This window comes from Puma concolor, chromosome F2, assembly GCF_028749965.1.
Source record: "Puma concolor isolate L17-30 chromosome F2, mPumCon1.1.hap2, whole genome shotgun sequence".
Classification (NCBI taxonomy): domain Eukaryota; kingdom Metazoa; phylum Chordata; class Mammalia; order Carnivora; family Felidae; genus Puma; species Puma concolor.
This window is the reverse complement of record NC_141684.1, coordinates 37,425,705-37,441,870: the sequence shown is the minus strand read 5'-3', so window position 1 is coordinate 37,441,870 and position 16,166 is coordinate 37,425,705. Positions and strand designations below refer to the sequence as shown.

The following is a 16,166-nucleotide window of genomic DNA, read 5'->3' as shown; positions in this document are numbered from 1 at the left end:
TCCCTCATGCTATCCTCCCCTCTCTTCAAGGGCTTTCCTCCCAGAATAAATCCATCTTTTGCATATTTCCCTTTCAATTACAGCCTTCCTCTCAGTCTCCAAACCCACTCAACTCTTCCTCACTTAAAGTCCTTCTCTCAATCTCCCAAGTTTCCATCCTTTCCTACACCATATTTTCAAAAATAGATAACTTCTTCCATTTTTCTTTCCTACCTCCCAAATTTCCTTTTTTGAAAGAAATTTGGCCTCTATCTCCCAACACTATTCAAACTACTGCCAACAACATTTATCAGATCCAGAAGCTTTTTCTTTGTCATAAAACTGGGTTACACTGTGGCCTGGGGAGGTTTTTTTTAAGAGATCCTCATCTAACTCTACTCCATTTACATTGAAGTCCAAATAAGAACACAACAGAATATTATGCAGTCTGAAATGCTGATGAACCGTGACTGTACTGGTTTTGCTCTTATGCTGAGATTGTGGGCAAAGGAGGGGAAACTTGAAAGGTAAAGCGGCAAAGCCTTAAGGGCAGCTGCAAGACTGAATCTAAAATGGCTATTTTGGTTCTGAGTTGCTCAGAATGATCAATAACGTATCCAGGCAATTTCAGAGAGCACCTTCTTCATGAGCAAGATCTCAGAATGCCAAGGGCTCTGTAAATTGACACTGCAACATGATGGACAGATTGAGAATCTGCTGTTTGTCAGGAAAACTTTCATTTCCACTTCTTAAATGCATTTTGGTGAAAACTCCCTTCACGTGACCAACTTGTGGCGCCTCACTGCTGGAAATGTGCTCTTCACTAGAGGACTTCTCAGGAAGAAGTATTAAGGGCTGATGGTATTTGTGTGCAAACAGAATAATTAATCATGAGTTACAGATCATTATTTTAAAGCGATTTCAAAGATATGTTTTATACTTGTTTTTCTAATATACTATTTGCCATCTAGGAACAAGATGTAGCAAAGCATGTTCACGTTTGGAATGTGTTTTACTCTCTCAGCCAGTTGCCACCACTTAGACAAGGACCCCCAAAAACCGACGCAGAAGTCCTGCCTCTCAGGTCTCCACACAAGGGATCTGTCTCCAGAATGTATTGAATTTCAAGTTCATAGGTTTTGATGCCTTTTGCCACACGTCAAAGTAAAGAGATGGTTGAAAGTTAATCGATGGTACAAAGATCAATGAAAAACAAGCAGGAGATAAGAGTATAAGAGACTCTCACAGCTGCCTCTTCTCTTTTTCTCTGGGAAACTACTTTAGAGCATAAACCTGGAATTAAATCCTAACTCTGATACTCAGGAGTAATGAGCTCATATAAAACTCTGTAGAATCTCAAGGATTTTAGGTTCCTCATCTGCAAAATGAGGAGGGATATCTTCCTACCGTTCAGGGTTGTAGAATGATGTAGTTTATGTAAAATACCTGGCGGTACTTAGTACTTTTATCTTTCCTTCCATGTTTACAATTGCTCTCTTCCCATATGTATATCTCATCTATGTTGCTAGAAAAAGAGAGCTCTTTTCAAGTATTATGGACACAATGTTACATTAAAAAAAGTATTATGGACACATTCATTATTCACTTACTGGGTAAGAGATATACATTAAGACCCCTCCAATAGAAACAATACAGCCAGAGAAGTGACTAGCCTTGGATATCTGTTACCATCTCCTGGGAATTAGTCATGACAAAGTCAAGAAATTACTCCACAGGTTGAGCAGCAGAGAATCTAACAACATGCATCTTTCTTTTCCAACCTGTCACTGTTTTGAGGTGTGTCAACACAAACAGTTGCATATTCAGAGTCTGGCATAGGCTGGTGGGTGCTTAGTAAATGTTCAATAAATGAATCTAGAGGACACTGCCCTAAAAAGGTGCTCTGGTTAACAAAATTCAGATTAGAGAAGTTCCTATTATTGACAAATTTATAATGCTCTTCTAAATATTTCTCAAACAGTGGTTCTTAGAATATTTGCTCAGAATTGCTTGAGAATCTTGAGTCCAAGGGGCTGGGAACTTAACTTTTAAAATATCTCTTCTAATTCTTAGGCAAGTTGGAATCTACAACCCAATGCCAGAAGGCAAGTTGTGCAATTACTAATACCTGAGTGGCACAAGCATTGTAAGTGAACTAAACTACTCAAGACCCTCTGAATAAAGTATTGTGGAGGATAAGTAAAAAGGACAGTTTCTGATTTTAATGAGCTTATGACTAATTTGGAAGAAACAAAACCAAGTTCCAGAAGCTCTAGTAGGGGAAACAAAAGCATCAACGCAATGTTTGAGTGTCAAAGTTATTACAAGGGCCAAGAGGAATAAATCAAGAACATTTTCAGGAGAAAGCAAAGTCTAAGCCAGGTTTTTGAACAGACTTGGGTGGACGAGAAGAAAGAGCTCAGTATGATTAAATTACTTTTCTGCGGAATTTTCAATATCAGAAAGCAATACAAACCTAGTAATAATAACTCTGCTGCTGGAAGCTTCATTGTGTAGCAGGCAGAAGCCAGACAGGAAACTCAGGAACCAAACTGACTTGGTTTTCTGTTTTTCCTTAGGGTTTAAATAGTGACCTGTCAAATCCAAAAACTGCTAAAAATTGAACATTACTGGCTACCTTATATTTGATCTCTTCTATGTCAGCTTCTTACCTGAAAACAGGACCAAATATTTACTATAATTAATCAGTGGGTTGGGAGGAACAATTTTAATCCTAATTCATATGTGTGTGAAGACAAGGGCAAAGATTCAACTAGAATGGTTACAATAAAACAGACCAAAAAAAAAAAAAAAAACCAGACAGACAATAACAAATGTTGACAAGGATGTGGAGGAATTAGGAAGTATACATATTGCTGATGGGAATGCAAAATGATGCGGTTGCTTTGGAAGTTTGGCAGTTCTCCAAAAAGTTAAACAGTGTTACCATATGACCCAACAATTCCACTCCTAGTATTATACCCAAGAAAACTGAAAACATGTTCACACAAAATCCTGTACACACATGTTGTTATCATTTATAATAGCCAAAAATGTGAGAACCCACTGGTCTATCAACTGATGATAAACAAAAATGTGTTATAACCATACAAAATATTATTATTCACCCATAAAAAGCATGAAGTACTGATATATACTACTCCATAGATGAACCTTGAAAACACTAAGTGAAAAGAAGCCATACATAAAAAGCCACATATTATATGAATTTTATGTGAAATGCCCAGAACAGACAAATCTATTCAAACAGAAAGTAGCTTTAGTGGTTGCCAGGAGCTAAGAAGACCATGAGGGATGGGGGCCGTGGGGGGACCACTGGGGAGATGGGAACTGGTTGCTAGTGGATACAGGGTTTCTTTTGGGGGTGATGAAAATGTTCTAGTATTAGGTAATGGTTATGGTTGTATAACCTTGTGAATATACTAAACATTACTGAATTTTACACATTAAAAATGTTACAATATGTGAACTGTATCTCAATTTTTAAAATTGAAGGAAAAAAAAAGCAAACCACTCAATTCAAATAATAACTTACAGGTAAACTCTGGGGTCCTCCAATCAATCCAAACTGGCCACCCCTTTAAGCTTGTCAAGATTTTACCAAAAGGAATAAAAGGTGAAGATGGAAGACTACTTAGACTGGAAACAAGGTAAGGATGTCTCTTTTACCAGTCCTATTTAATATCTTACTAGAGATTTAAGTCAATAGGTCCAAAAAAATAAAAAAATGTTGCTAATGGCATCTAGATTGGAAAGAAGGATATAAAACTATTTGCAGAGACATGATTGTCTATGTACAAAAATCCTATGGCTGTACTAAAACTCTTTAGAGCTAATAAATGACTTACAAGTTTGTAGGATTCAAGAACAATCTACAAAAATCAATTGTATTTCTATATAATAGTAACAATCAGAAATTGAGATTTAAAAAAATATCCGTATACTGAAAACTATAAAGCACTATTGAAAGAAATTTAAAAACTTAATAATAAATGGATAAGCCATGTTCATGAATCAAAAGATTCACTATGGTTAAGATGCCTATTTCCCCCAAATAGATCTATAAATTCAATGGAATCACAATAAAAATCCCAGCAGCCTTTCTGGTAGCAATCTAGAAATTCCAATAGAGAGGTAGCATTCAGATCAGTGGGAAAGGATCGATTATTTAAAAAACAGTGCCTTCACAAAAACAGCTTTCCATTGGAAGAAAATAAGATTGGACTTCTACATTATAGTAAACAAATTCAAGACAGATTAAAGCAAATGTAAAAAATTTAAAAATCTCACAAGAGGGGGCGCCTGGGTGGCTCAGCTGGTTAAGTGTTCAACTCTTGATTTCAGCTCGGTCACCATCTCACGGTTTGTGAAATCAAGCCCTGTGTCAGGCTCTGGGCTCTGCACTGACAGTACAGAGCCTGCTTGGGATTCTTTCTCTCCCCCTCTCTCTGCTTCTCCCCGGCCTGCATGCTTCCAGTCTCAAAATAAACATTAAAAAAAAAAAAAAATCTTCCAAGAAACCTAGGAGACTGTAAGTATAATTTAGGAGCAAAGGAGACCTTAACTGTGATGGGAAGTTCTGAAATATAGAATTAGATAATAGAACTTTCATATAGCAAAATTGTGTGTGTGTGTGTGTGTGTGTGTGTGTGTGTGTGTGTGTGTGTGTGTGAGAAAAGTGTGTATGAGAAGCCTCTGAACTGTCTTTGCAACTTATCTTTATAGTCTAGAAACATTCCAAGTAAGTTTAAAATAAAATGCACGGCAGGGGCACCTGGGTGGCTCAGTCTGTTGAGCATCCAACTCTTGATTTCAGCTCAGGTCATGTTCTTATGGTTTGTGAGTTCAAGCCCCACATTGGCTCCATGCTAACAGTGCCGAGCCTGCTTGGGATTCTCTCTCTCCCTCTCTGCTCCTCCCTGCTTGTGCATGTGCGCTCTATCAAAATAAACAAATAAACTTAAAAGAAAAGATTCAACCTAATAAAATTCTACATTGTTTATAACATGTGCAGCAAAAAAAGTTAATAAAGCAAATGGCCAAATAATAGACTTGGACAAAAATATAACCTGTAACGAAAAACTAATAGTTATATATAATGCATAGATAATTATAATAACTGTAAATATATAATAGCTATGATAAAGATCCCTTTCAAACTGAATAAAGAGAAAACCCCTCCAAAAACAGGCAAAAGATACAAAAGTCAGTTTAGAAAACAGTACATCAAATACCACCAATTCTCCTCCTACAAAAAGATAAACAAATTCACTAGTGACCAGGGAAACATAAACATAAAATCAAATAATACATATTACTTTATGCCAAATAGTCTTGTAAAAACTATAAAGCTCTAATATTTACTATTCGTTGAATGCAGGGGAAAGGAGACTCACCTATTGTTAGTGGAACTGTAAATATTGATGGCCTTTTTTAAAAAAGGGAATTTGATAACCTTATTAAATTTAAAACTACATAGACTTTGCAACCTAGACATCGGAAATCCGTGAAACTATCTCCCATAATTAAAACTACCAGAAAATAAGGACTTACATGAGGGGCTGCCTGCACACTTTTGTAGAGGAGTGGGGCGGGGTGGGAAACAAAAGAGCCAAAGAGAATGCCCATCATATGCAGCCATTAAAAAGAATGAGCTGGAGCTGTACCAGTTGACTTGGACTAATTTCTGTAAGATATTGAGAAAATCAAGAAAATGATCAATGTATATATGCATTGTGCATGACCATGTAACATGGAGAAAACTATGCTATCATACATACTTGCTCCTTTGCAGGGGTTATGGAGGAAGGTAATGTAGAAAGGAGGGGCTGAGCAAAGGTGGAGCAAAGAACAAAGGGAAAGAAGGGAAAAAAGGGCTGAAAGGGAAAGTAAATTCTTTCCTGTGCATTCTCTGAAACATGTTTGCACATTACCTCTCTAAATCAACAAATTTCTTTATCCAGCTAAAGTATCATATTTCCTATAATAAATGACAATACAACAAAAAGCCCCCAAAAGCAAAATTGAAATGCCTTGGCTAAACCAACCCTGAAAAATGCTGTTCCAGTTGATGAGGGAAATAAGGCAGGAGAGCTGCAAATCTCCTTGCAGCTTGCAGCCCACAGACAGACACCAGAAACATGCAGGGTGTGCCTTCCTCAAAGAAATCACGGCTGCCTTCATGTTTTATTAAAAACTAAAAATGACTGGGGCGCCTGGGTGGCGCAGTCGGTTAAGCGTCCGACTTCAGCCAGGTCACGATCTCGCGGTCCGTGAGTTCGAGCCCCGCATCAGGCTCTGGGCTGATGGCTCGGAGCCTGGAGCCTGTTTCCGATTCTGTGTCTCCCTCTCTCTCTGCCCCTCCCCCGTTCATGCTCTGTCTCTCTCTGTCCCAAAAATAAAAATAAAAACGTTGAAAAAAAAAATTAAAAAAAAAAAAAAACTAAAAATGACTTTAACAGCAGCTGCCCCTCAAGGTCCTGAAACCCTGTTTCAAAGTATCTTAGAAACTTACTTTATCTCTATCTCCATTCCCTCCACAAACTTAAAAGTATATAATCAGTCACTCCTCACAACCCTAGTGCAGCTCCTTCTCCCCATGGGTCCTGTCCCTGTGCTAAAATAAAATCACCTTTTTGCACCAAAAATGTCTCAAGAATTCTTTCTTGGCTGTTTGCTCACGAACGCAAAACTTCCAAATTTCATCATAGTGGCTGTCATACACCTACATTTATGAACGTACGTGATATAAAACCTTATTAAAAGTGACTGCTTTTTCAGTCACTGTCTTTGTTTCCAAAAACTTGTTCTAACAATGTAATGAAGAGACTGGTACCAACTCTGAGGCCTAGGCCCACAAACATTCTCATTGCCGCTGCTCAGTTATTCTGTCCCATCATAGCAAGCTTATCCTCAATCTCCTCTTCAAATATAAAGTACTTATTAGTACATAACTTATAGGAAAAAGAAGACATGGTCCTTATCCTCAAGAGCCTAGAGTTTCTTTCTTTCTAAGATTTCTCTTGTCCCAGTATTCTGAATTCAGAATTTGGAGGCACTTGGTATACCTGTGCTATGAAGCATCTAAGTTTTACCTCCTCCATGCTGGATAAAAGGTAGTTGAAATAGGTGTTCCAATTATTAGGCAAAAGGCTGGAAAGAAAAACAATAAAAGCAAAACTCTCATTACCATAGAGCCAGAAAAATTCACAGATTCTAGGATTAGTAAACTCTTACAGAAGAAAGCCTGCCACTCCTTACTGCTCATGTTATATCGATAAAGATGAACTGCTTCTCAAGCTGAAAATCTCATTTTCTATAATATTAAAAAATGATTCACAATGCCCAGATAGCCTTAACAACAATTTTTACCAAACATTCAAAAAAGATATAATTCCAATCCTATGCACTCTGATACTGAAGTTTATCCCAGGTTTGTATAATATTTGAAAAATCAAGTTCATATTTTAACCATATTAACCATAACTGTATTAACCCTTAAAGGAATAAATCACAATTATATGACAGATGTCCCTTCCAATAGCAGTCAATAAAATTCAACATATTTCTCAAGGTAAAAACTCTTGGCAAACTAAAAGACAACTTAATAAACTTGATAAAGGGCATCTACAAATTTATCCACACAAATATCATACTTAATGGTTGTTATTCAGCACCTTACACTTGAAGTCCTAGCCAGTGCAAATGAGCCAGAAAAAGAAATACATGATAGAAAGATCAAAGGGGAAGAAACAAAACCGTTTGAATCCTGGCTTTGCCACTTACCAGCCATGTCACCCTGGACAAAATACTTAACTCTGTGCCTCTGTTTCCTCATCTATAAAACGGGGACAATAAATACCTCCTTCAGAGAGTTGTCTGAAGAGTAAATAAGTTAATATTTTAAAAGTATGTAGAAAGTGTTGGACAATTCAGAGCACTGTAAAAATGTTAGATAAAAAAATAAATTATTCACACATGACGACTGTGTACACAGAAATGTCAAAGAAGCTTAACTACTGGAATTAAAAGTTATATTCCCTAGATATGAAATTACACAAAAATCAGCTGTATTTATATATACTATCAGTAACAAACAGAAAATGGCATTGAAGAAAATATAAAGTTCCTCAGGAATAAAATTTAACAGAACACACAAAAGACCTCCACAGGGATAATTATAGACCCCAATGTAATCCCAACTAAAACTGGCGGAATTCAACGTTACTCTAAAGTGGTTATGGAAATGTAAAGTGTCAAGAATAGTCAACACACTCTCCAAGAAAAACAAGGTGGCAGATTTGTCTTACTAGATGTCAAATACCAAGACTGATGTCTAAATAGTCCATTAACTCACCTGGGAGAAGATCTCTTTCTGCAATGCTCATCCATTTGGTTTGGATCTTTTAGATCTTTACACTAATGTTATCTAAGCAGAAATGCTCTGTATAAAACAGCACTACCCAATACCTCTAGTCCCTTGATTCCGCACTTCATGTTTTTCATAACACCCATCGTCTGACACCATTTTAAGCTATGTGTATGTTTTTCATGTCTCTCTCCCCCAACTATAGTATAAGGTCATTGAAGCCATGGTGTCTGATACAATGCTGTATCTCCAGTCTACTTTGTTACTTGGTTGAATAAATTGGCAGGAATCCCAAAAATTCTGACTAGCATATGAAATACAATGATTAAATTTGAACTAAATTTAAAACCTGCAAACTCCCTTTCACTATTCATCTATTAAATGATGGTTACCAAAACACTGTAACTCTCCCCAAGTTTACAATACTATTCTGAGCATTCAAAACCCACCAGTATGTAAACATTGGCTTTTAGCAATGATAACTCATGCTTCAATAAGGGAAATAAATAAAACAAGCCTATTAAAAGGAACCATATAAAACGTAGCCCTGAGAATCCTAATAACTCTGGCTATAAAGGCAAAACGATCAGAGAACAGGAGGTTAGGTATTTTGCTCATGTAGGAATTAATAGCTATGATGGTTTTCAACATGTATTTTATCCTTTGGTGGTCAAAGTTTACATTTAACTAGACAATATGCTGTGGAAAGTCTTACATATTTACAAATTAACTCAATTTGCAGTGAAAATAATAGTGATGGACTGTGTAAATTTTCCATAAAAGCAGATTCAGTGCTCTGAGGCTGGGAATTTGTATATTTAAGAGAATCCCAGTAAACTGGTGGTCTACATAACGAACAGTAGAGTAATGCCATTATAATCTTTGTATTCTTCTCTCTCACTACTCTGTGACTTTTCCCCTGTAGGCCTTAAAAAAAGCAAACTACAAATGGTCTTACAAAGATTTTGGTGAGTTTAGGCCTGCTTGAACCCTGGAGTATTCTCGTGTTTTCAGGGTTGAGCTCCAGGGGAATTTGGCTTGGTCCTAAATTAATCCAAGTGTGAAGGCTCCGTGGGGGATGAAGGAACTTCTGAAACCAGTGGAAAGGTTTAGACCATTTTTTCAAGTGAGACTGGGGCAGTACTTGTTGAGGGCACACCCAGAAGTGGAATGAGGTACACTGAATGCACTGACCTCCTACATGGCACCACTTTTGCCGTATTCCTCCAAAACTCATTTCACTTTCCATTTAATCTTCGGTCTTTTACAGAAATGTCAAGAAGGTGGGCAACATATGCATACATATTAGTTTCATTATTAACTATGTAACAGGAAATTTAAACAATTACCAATGCATTTTTTAGAGGCTACGAGGATGGAAAGCATTTGATTACAATTACTAGCTTAAATTTAAATGGCTCTAGTTTCATGGTCTTATGTTGCCAGAGAAAATCTTAGAATAGTCTTATCTTTTTACTTTTCTGTTAAGATGAGGATTTATAATACTTATCTTTTCACAATTTAATGATGGATCTATTTACTTTCCAACCAATTCACTTTAAAAAATAAAATATGTTGATGAATAAAGCAGCTTCTTTCTAGAGGAAAGGCAAGTATCAGACATGAAGAAAGGACAGTTTCTAACATTGTTTGTTGAGAATTTCAGCAGATGCTTCCTTTTGGGCTGAGACTAGGATACAGAATCATCTCAATAGCTTGCAAGATCTATAAATACCTGCCATATAGCAAATAAGTATTCTTGTTCTTATAAAAACACTTGCAAACGAACCATAAGGCAGTAATACATTAGTATTTACATTTATTTAATGTATGCAGTTTACACACTCACCGTTGAACAAAATTGGAATGCAAACAAATATACAAATACCATAATAAGCATTATCAAATAAAATAACTGGCACTAGTGTTATAAGCATATTAATGGACCTGGTGAGAACAAGTGATGGAAGAAGACTGCAGCCCAGGGCATTTTTCTTTTTATCAAAAGAAAACACTCAGTAGCACCATAATGGCAATACTTAACAGAAACACTTAAGATGGAACATTTCAACTGCTATCATTGAGGTTAACCTGTTTTATATAAGTGAATTAACAGTATAGGCAGTACTTTGGCCAACTTCTGTTTATGTCAGCTGACCACCCTCCATAAACAAAAGCAAAAGAAAGTAAAGCCAGCCATACACGGATCCCCTCCTCAGTACTTGGTACAAACTCTGCACCGTGCTTTGAGCTCATGATCAGAGAAGATATGCATGTGTTAAAAACTGAGGTTATGTAATCACTGAAGCCTGAGTGTGTCTTTGGTAGGCTAATACTTTTTCAGCGTTGTTATTATTAATCATGTTTATCTATCTTGTATTTGTCTACATAATCCAAAGTGGCTAGAGAGGACACTATGGAAAACAATACAGCAAAATCTTCAAACAACTAGGCCCTTAAAATCCAGTCTACTCCAAAGGCACCAAGAATCAATGGGGTGCAAACGTCCCCTTGGTAGAAGGTGACTTTTTTGTAATACTTATAAACTAATGGAATTGTATTTTGTAGTTTTATAGATCTTATTTGGTGCTGTCAGTATACTTAATTACCTACTTTTACGCTTTGCTTCTAAGATGGCAACAGCAAGATGCAAGATATAGAGAGAGTACCAGGTATTTCTATTTCAAAGTTGTGCAAAAACTGCCACAATCTTGCTCAGAGTGTCTAAGTATCCAAATGGTAGCAAATGGGCTGCATTAAGCTTTATATATCCACACTGCATATGAAGAAAAAAAATGAAATTTATGCTCAGTTATGAATAGAAATGTTACAAAGAGGATCATATACTGAGAGTAACCTGCAAAGTTCTTTAAACAGTATCCTTTAGTGGTTTCAATAAAATGTCACTAACCACTTATCTCTAAGCCTCAAGTTTTCTTCATAAGAATGTTTCTAATTGCATTAGCACTTTATACTGATTATAAATTAAGCCAAATTTCTATCTAAATACACAGTATGTGCTTCAAGCATTGTTTTGTGGTGAACACACAAAACATACTTCTCTTAAGAATTATTGTCCTTACAATAATGCACTTTTTAAAGCCTTCATTTCATAGTTTGGTAATTAAGATCCACATGAAACACAATGCTTTGCTGAACACGAAAAATGTATCTGCATTAGATTATGCAACCTGGCATTTGCTGGTAACTTGAAACTTAAAGTAGTCACATGTAGTTCAACCAGCTCCAAACAAGGTTGTTCAGTGGTAATTAATTTGCAGCATTTATAGGCCTAAATTTCAGTCTGAATTGCAACTTTTAATTCCATTGTCTGATGTGAGTGGTTATTATTTGTTTCTTTTAGTGCATCACCAAAATATAAATCAACACTGGGTTTTATTCCATTGTTACCATGTTCTTCAGCAATATGATTCAACTGTGGAACTTCTGAACACGAAGCAGTTTTGGTAAGCACAGAGATGCTACACTGATGTGGAGAATTTTCCAGACGGTCATTTTCTACCTCAGGAAGAATGTTAACAGTAGCAAAGCGGGCATGATAATCATTGGAACCATGACTACAAGAAGTTTTCATGCTTTCTAGGTCAGAACAACTAAATTCAGAAAAATGACTAGAGTGCGAATCCGCTACAGATGGCATACTGTCACTCAGGGATGGAGCCTCAAATTCACTTGAGTTCGTGCTTTGCTGTTCTAACAACTGTGCATCCATGTCCTCTCTGGTCTCATTTATCTTCATGGTACTCTTTTTCCTCAATTTACCACTTTTTGCTTTCTTTCCTGCTGTTGCTTCTTTGGACCACTTGGTGGCACCGGATTTACCTTCAGGGAAGCCACTGGATGAACCACCAGGATGACTCCGAGCGGCGCTGCCATCCTCCACGCTACTACTTCCGCTGTTGTGCCTGAATTTAGATGGCTTTGATTCAATATCTACTTGCACCTCCAGACTGTTGCCTTCTCTGGAACACAAGAGTAACAAATATAAACAAATTTCTAACTTCCTTTTATTTTGATTCAGGTTAACAGCAAAGGGGGAGGGATTCTGTGTGAAAAATTCAGACTACATAAAAGCTGTCAGAACAAATTGATGTAGGACAAGTTCTATTAAAAAATTACTTGAGGGGCGCCTGGGTGGCTCAGTCGGTTAGGCATCCGACTTCGGCTCAGGTCATGATCTCATGGTCTGTGAGGTCAAGCCCTGTGTCGGGCTCTGTGCTGACAGCTCAGAGCCTGGAGCCTGTTTCAGATTCTGTGTCTCCCTCTCTCTCTGATCCTCCCCCATTCATGCTCTGTCTCTCTCTCTCTCTGTCTCAAAAATAAATCAAAAAACATTAAAAAAATTTTAAAAAAATTACTTGAAATAATAGGACTATATTTACAATAATGCTTTAATTAAAAAAAAAAAAACAGAAATAGCTACATTTATTGCTTATGCTGTTCCAGGTACTATGTTACCTTCTCCATTTTTTTTCAGAATAGCTTTATTGAGATGTAATTTACATATCACAAAATTCCCGTTTAAAGCACACAATTCAATGTTCTCTAGTGTATTCACAGAGTTGTACAACCATCACACCACCACCTAACTTCACAACATTTTCATCACTCCCACAAGCAACTCTGTATCCACTTCCACTGCCTGTCTTCCCACCCCGACAACACCTAATATACTTTCTGTCTCTATGGATTTGCCTACTCTGGACATCTCTTCATTTGCTTTTCCCAGAGAACCCAATGGTTGGTAACCACTATTTATGATAGTTTTGCCTAATGATAGGAATAATTCTTTTAAAATTAATTTAAAAAATACTTTAACTTTTGGGGCACCTGGGTGGCTCAGTCAGTTGAGCGTCTGACTTTGACTCAGGTCATGATTTCATGATCAGGTCATGGGTTCGAGCCCCGTATCAGGCTTTGTGCTGACAGCTCAGAGCCTGGAGCCTGCTTTGGATTCTAGGTCTCCCTCTTTCTCTGCCCCTCCCCCACTTGTGCTCTGTCTCTCTCTCAAGAATAAACATTAAAAAATTAAAGAAAAAAATCTTTAACTTTATAACAGTTCTTTCCTTACTTGTCCAACGGGATGTAGGAATTCAGAATAGATCCTGCCATTGCTTTGGTGCTGGCATTATCACTAACTGTTCCCAAGCTGACTGTGCCAGATTCTCCACTTAGACTGTACCGTTCTTTCTGTACATCTGCTTGTACTTCCAACCTTAAAAAGCAGGGAGGAGATAAAAACTGAAATTACATATAATATCAGACTACTATAATACATATCTTCAAATAATTCCATTAAGAATCCCTAGGAATTAAGAAACTATTTTAGAAACAACTACCAGCATTTTTTTAGCCTCCTTTTATTTGATTATTTAAATTCTACTGCAGCACACGGAACAGTACCAGCCATCCAAATAAAATAGGAAAAATTAGCTGTCTGCCAAGTAAGATACTAACAGAATAACACAAAAAGGACATAAAGGATTTTAATTAAATATGCTGGCCATGTTTGAGTGTGAAACAAAATCTGAATACACTAAAAGCCATTCTACTTGACAGAACAATGAATCAAAAAATCATGAGCATTTATATATTAAAAATGATCCTATGAATTTGACCTGATTCTTTAAAAAAGACATAATAATAAACACCACTATAACTTAAGAGTTTGTATTTAAAAGCAACCTACCTGAAAATAAGATAAATACAACCAATTTGACTTTTGGGGTGCCTGGGTGGCTCAGTTAGCTATCTGACTCTTGATTCTGGCTCAGGTCATGATCCCACAGTTCACGAGCTCAAGCCCCACATCGACAAGCTCTACATTAATGGTTCAGAGCCTGCTGGGGATCCTCTCTCCCTCCCTCTCTGCCCCTCCCCCACTTGCTAGCTCTCTCTCAAAATAAATAAACTAAAAAAAAAAAGATCCTGGGGCACCTGAGTAGCTCAGTTGGTTAAGCATCCGACTTCAGCTCAGGTCATCATCTCATGGTTCATGAGTTTGGGCCCCACGTCAAGCTCTCTGCTGTCAGCATGGAGCCCACTTTGGATCCTCTGTGCCCTTCTCTCTTTGCCCCTCCCCTGCTAGTTTTCACTCTCTTGCACACAAAATAAATAGATAAGCTTTAAAAACATTTTTTAAAAAGATCCTATAAAATATCTGATTCTTTAAAAATGACATAATAATAATATAACTTAAGAGTTGTGTTCAAAAGCAAGCTACCTAAAAACAAGATAAATATGACCAATTTATCTTTTAATTCATGTATACTTTCTTACATTAAAAAAGCTAATAAACAGAAGTAAAGAATACTGAATTAAAAAAGAAACAAAGGAAGATAAAAATGCTTTACATTTCTCCTACTTATCTGTATGGCTGTTGGTAAAAGACTTGGTGAGAATGAAATAAACATAAATATACAAAAGGATTCAGGTGGACTAGACTACCCTGGCCTCAGTTCACACACTCCCACATATCTTGATTCCTCCTGCTCCCCTAGGTCTTAACCCAATGTCTCTTTTTCTAACATCCAGCTGCTGCTGTCTTGAGAGGTAAGGTCCAGGCTTAAGTATTTCCTTTACTGTGCCTACCAAAGCAGCTCTAGCACTGATTCATAACATCAGATGTGACAAGTGCAGTGAAAAAAACTGGCAGAATGCTATGCCATAGACTTGGCTTTTACCATACCATGGGTCTATACTATTATGACAGAAAATTCAAACAAGTAAAAACCTCCTGTTCACCACTAAGATTCATTTTTAATATTACCATTTTCAACTCTGACACAGCCTGGTTATATGTAATCATCATAATGATTACATAATGACATAATCGTTCAAAATTCTTATTTAATGAATAATTTGTAGTTAACAGAAGGCAAACAGAAAAGAAAGCACAGTTCTCTTACCTGTTAAAACAGTTTACCATGGCACTTCCTGACAGACTCCCTGTTATACTGGCTCCAGCCAGAGCCATGGTACTGGCCGTTTCACTCAAGTTGTCTCGAATGGCTCCTATTCGATCCATGTGGCTTCCACTTGCGCTCAAACTGCCAGTCAGACCACCAACACTTCCCTCCCCTATGCTAGGGTTGTGTCTTGCTTCTGCTACTGAAGTTGTGTCTAAATGCAAATATTTCAAAGAAATTAAATAAGTGTGATTATTAGTTTTCCTCTTCTTAAATTCCTCTATGATTTCAGATAGGACGTTTTATTATAAAACATACACAGGAACAGAAAAGACATCTGGAGTCAGGAACAAGTAACTATGGGGTAAAGGGAAAGAAAAGTATCTCAGAGTTTAAAAACAGATTAAGGACTAACTCTCAGTATTAAACTGTCACCACTTTTTGCCATAATAGAACTGTATGGGAACAGACGGTCGCTACACTTGTGGTGAGCATAGTATAATGCAGAAACTTGTTGAATCACTATGTTGCACACTTGAAATTAGTGTAGTACTGTGTGTCAACTATACTCAAGAAAGAAAAAAAATAAATAAATGAGGAATGAGAAGAAATGGGAGAGGAGAAACTGGTTTTCTTTCTTTTTTTTTTTTTTTAGGATTAAAAATACTAGGATTTTTGTATGCTAATGGAAACAAATAAATATGATGAAAGCAAGTACCTACTATGTTCTGGGTGCTAAAAATACAGTAACAAAGAAGACACATATAGCCCTCATCCTTAGGAAACCAAGTAATCAAAAAAGTTATTACAAATTGTGATAAGTGCTTTTAAGGAATCAAATTTTTCCCTTTAAGGCAAAATTGGCTTAA

The 16,166-nt window shown here is 36.8% G+C and overlaps 2 protein-coding genes across 3 annotated transcripts in view; one reads left to right on the top strand and one right to left on the bottom strand.

Annotated features, from left to right (window-relative positions):
* SPAG1 (sperm associated antigen 1) overlaps nucleotides 1-2,814 on the top strand; it is an 84,864-nt gene extending 82,050 nt beyond the window's left edge. Inside the window, exon 20 of the mRNA XM_025922710.2 lies at nucleotides 951-2,814. Within this exon, the coding sequence (XP_025778495.2) occupies nucleotides 951-963 (13 nt within the window). The 3' untranslated portion in view covers nucleotides 964-2,814. The remainder of the gene's footprint in view (nucleotides 1-950) is intronic.
* Nucleotides 2,815-10,170: 7,356 nt separating this feature from the next.
* Nucleotides 10,171-16,166, bottom strand: part of RNF19A (ring finger protein 19A, RBR E3 ubiquitin protein ligase) — a 58,111-nt gene continuing 52,115 nt past the window's right edge. For both annotated transcript variants that reach the window (XM_086694912.1, XM_086694914.1), the window contains exons 8-10: nucleotides 15,298-15,511; nucleotides 13,461-13,604; nucleotides 10,171-12,351 (exon numbers count right to left, since the gene is read on the bottom strand). In XM_086694912.1, the coding sequence (XP_086551038.1) occupies nucleotides 11,661-12,351; nucleotides 13,461-13,604; nucleotides 15,298-15,511 (1,049 nt within the window). In that variant the 3' untranslated portion in view covers nucleotides 10,171-11,660. The remainder of the gene's footprint in view (nucleotides 12,352-13,460; nucleotides 13,605-15,297; nucleotides 15,512-16,166) is intronic.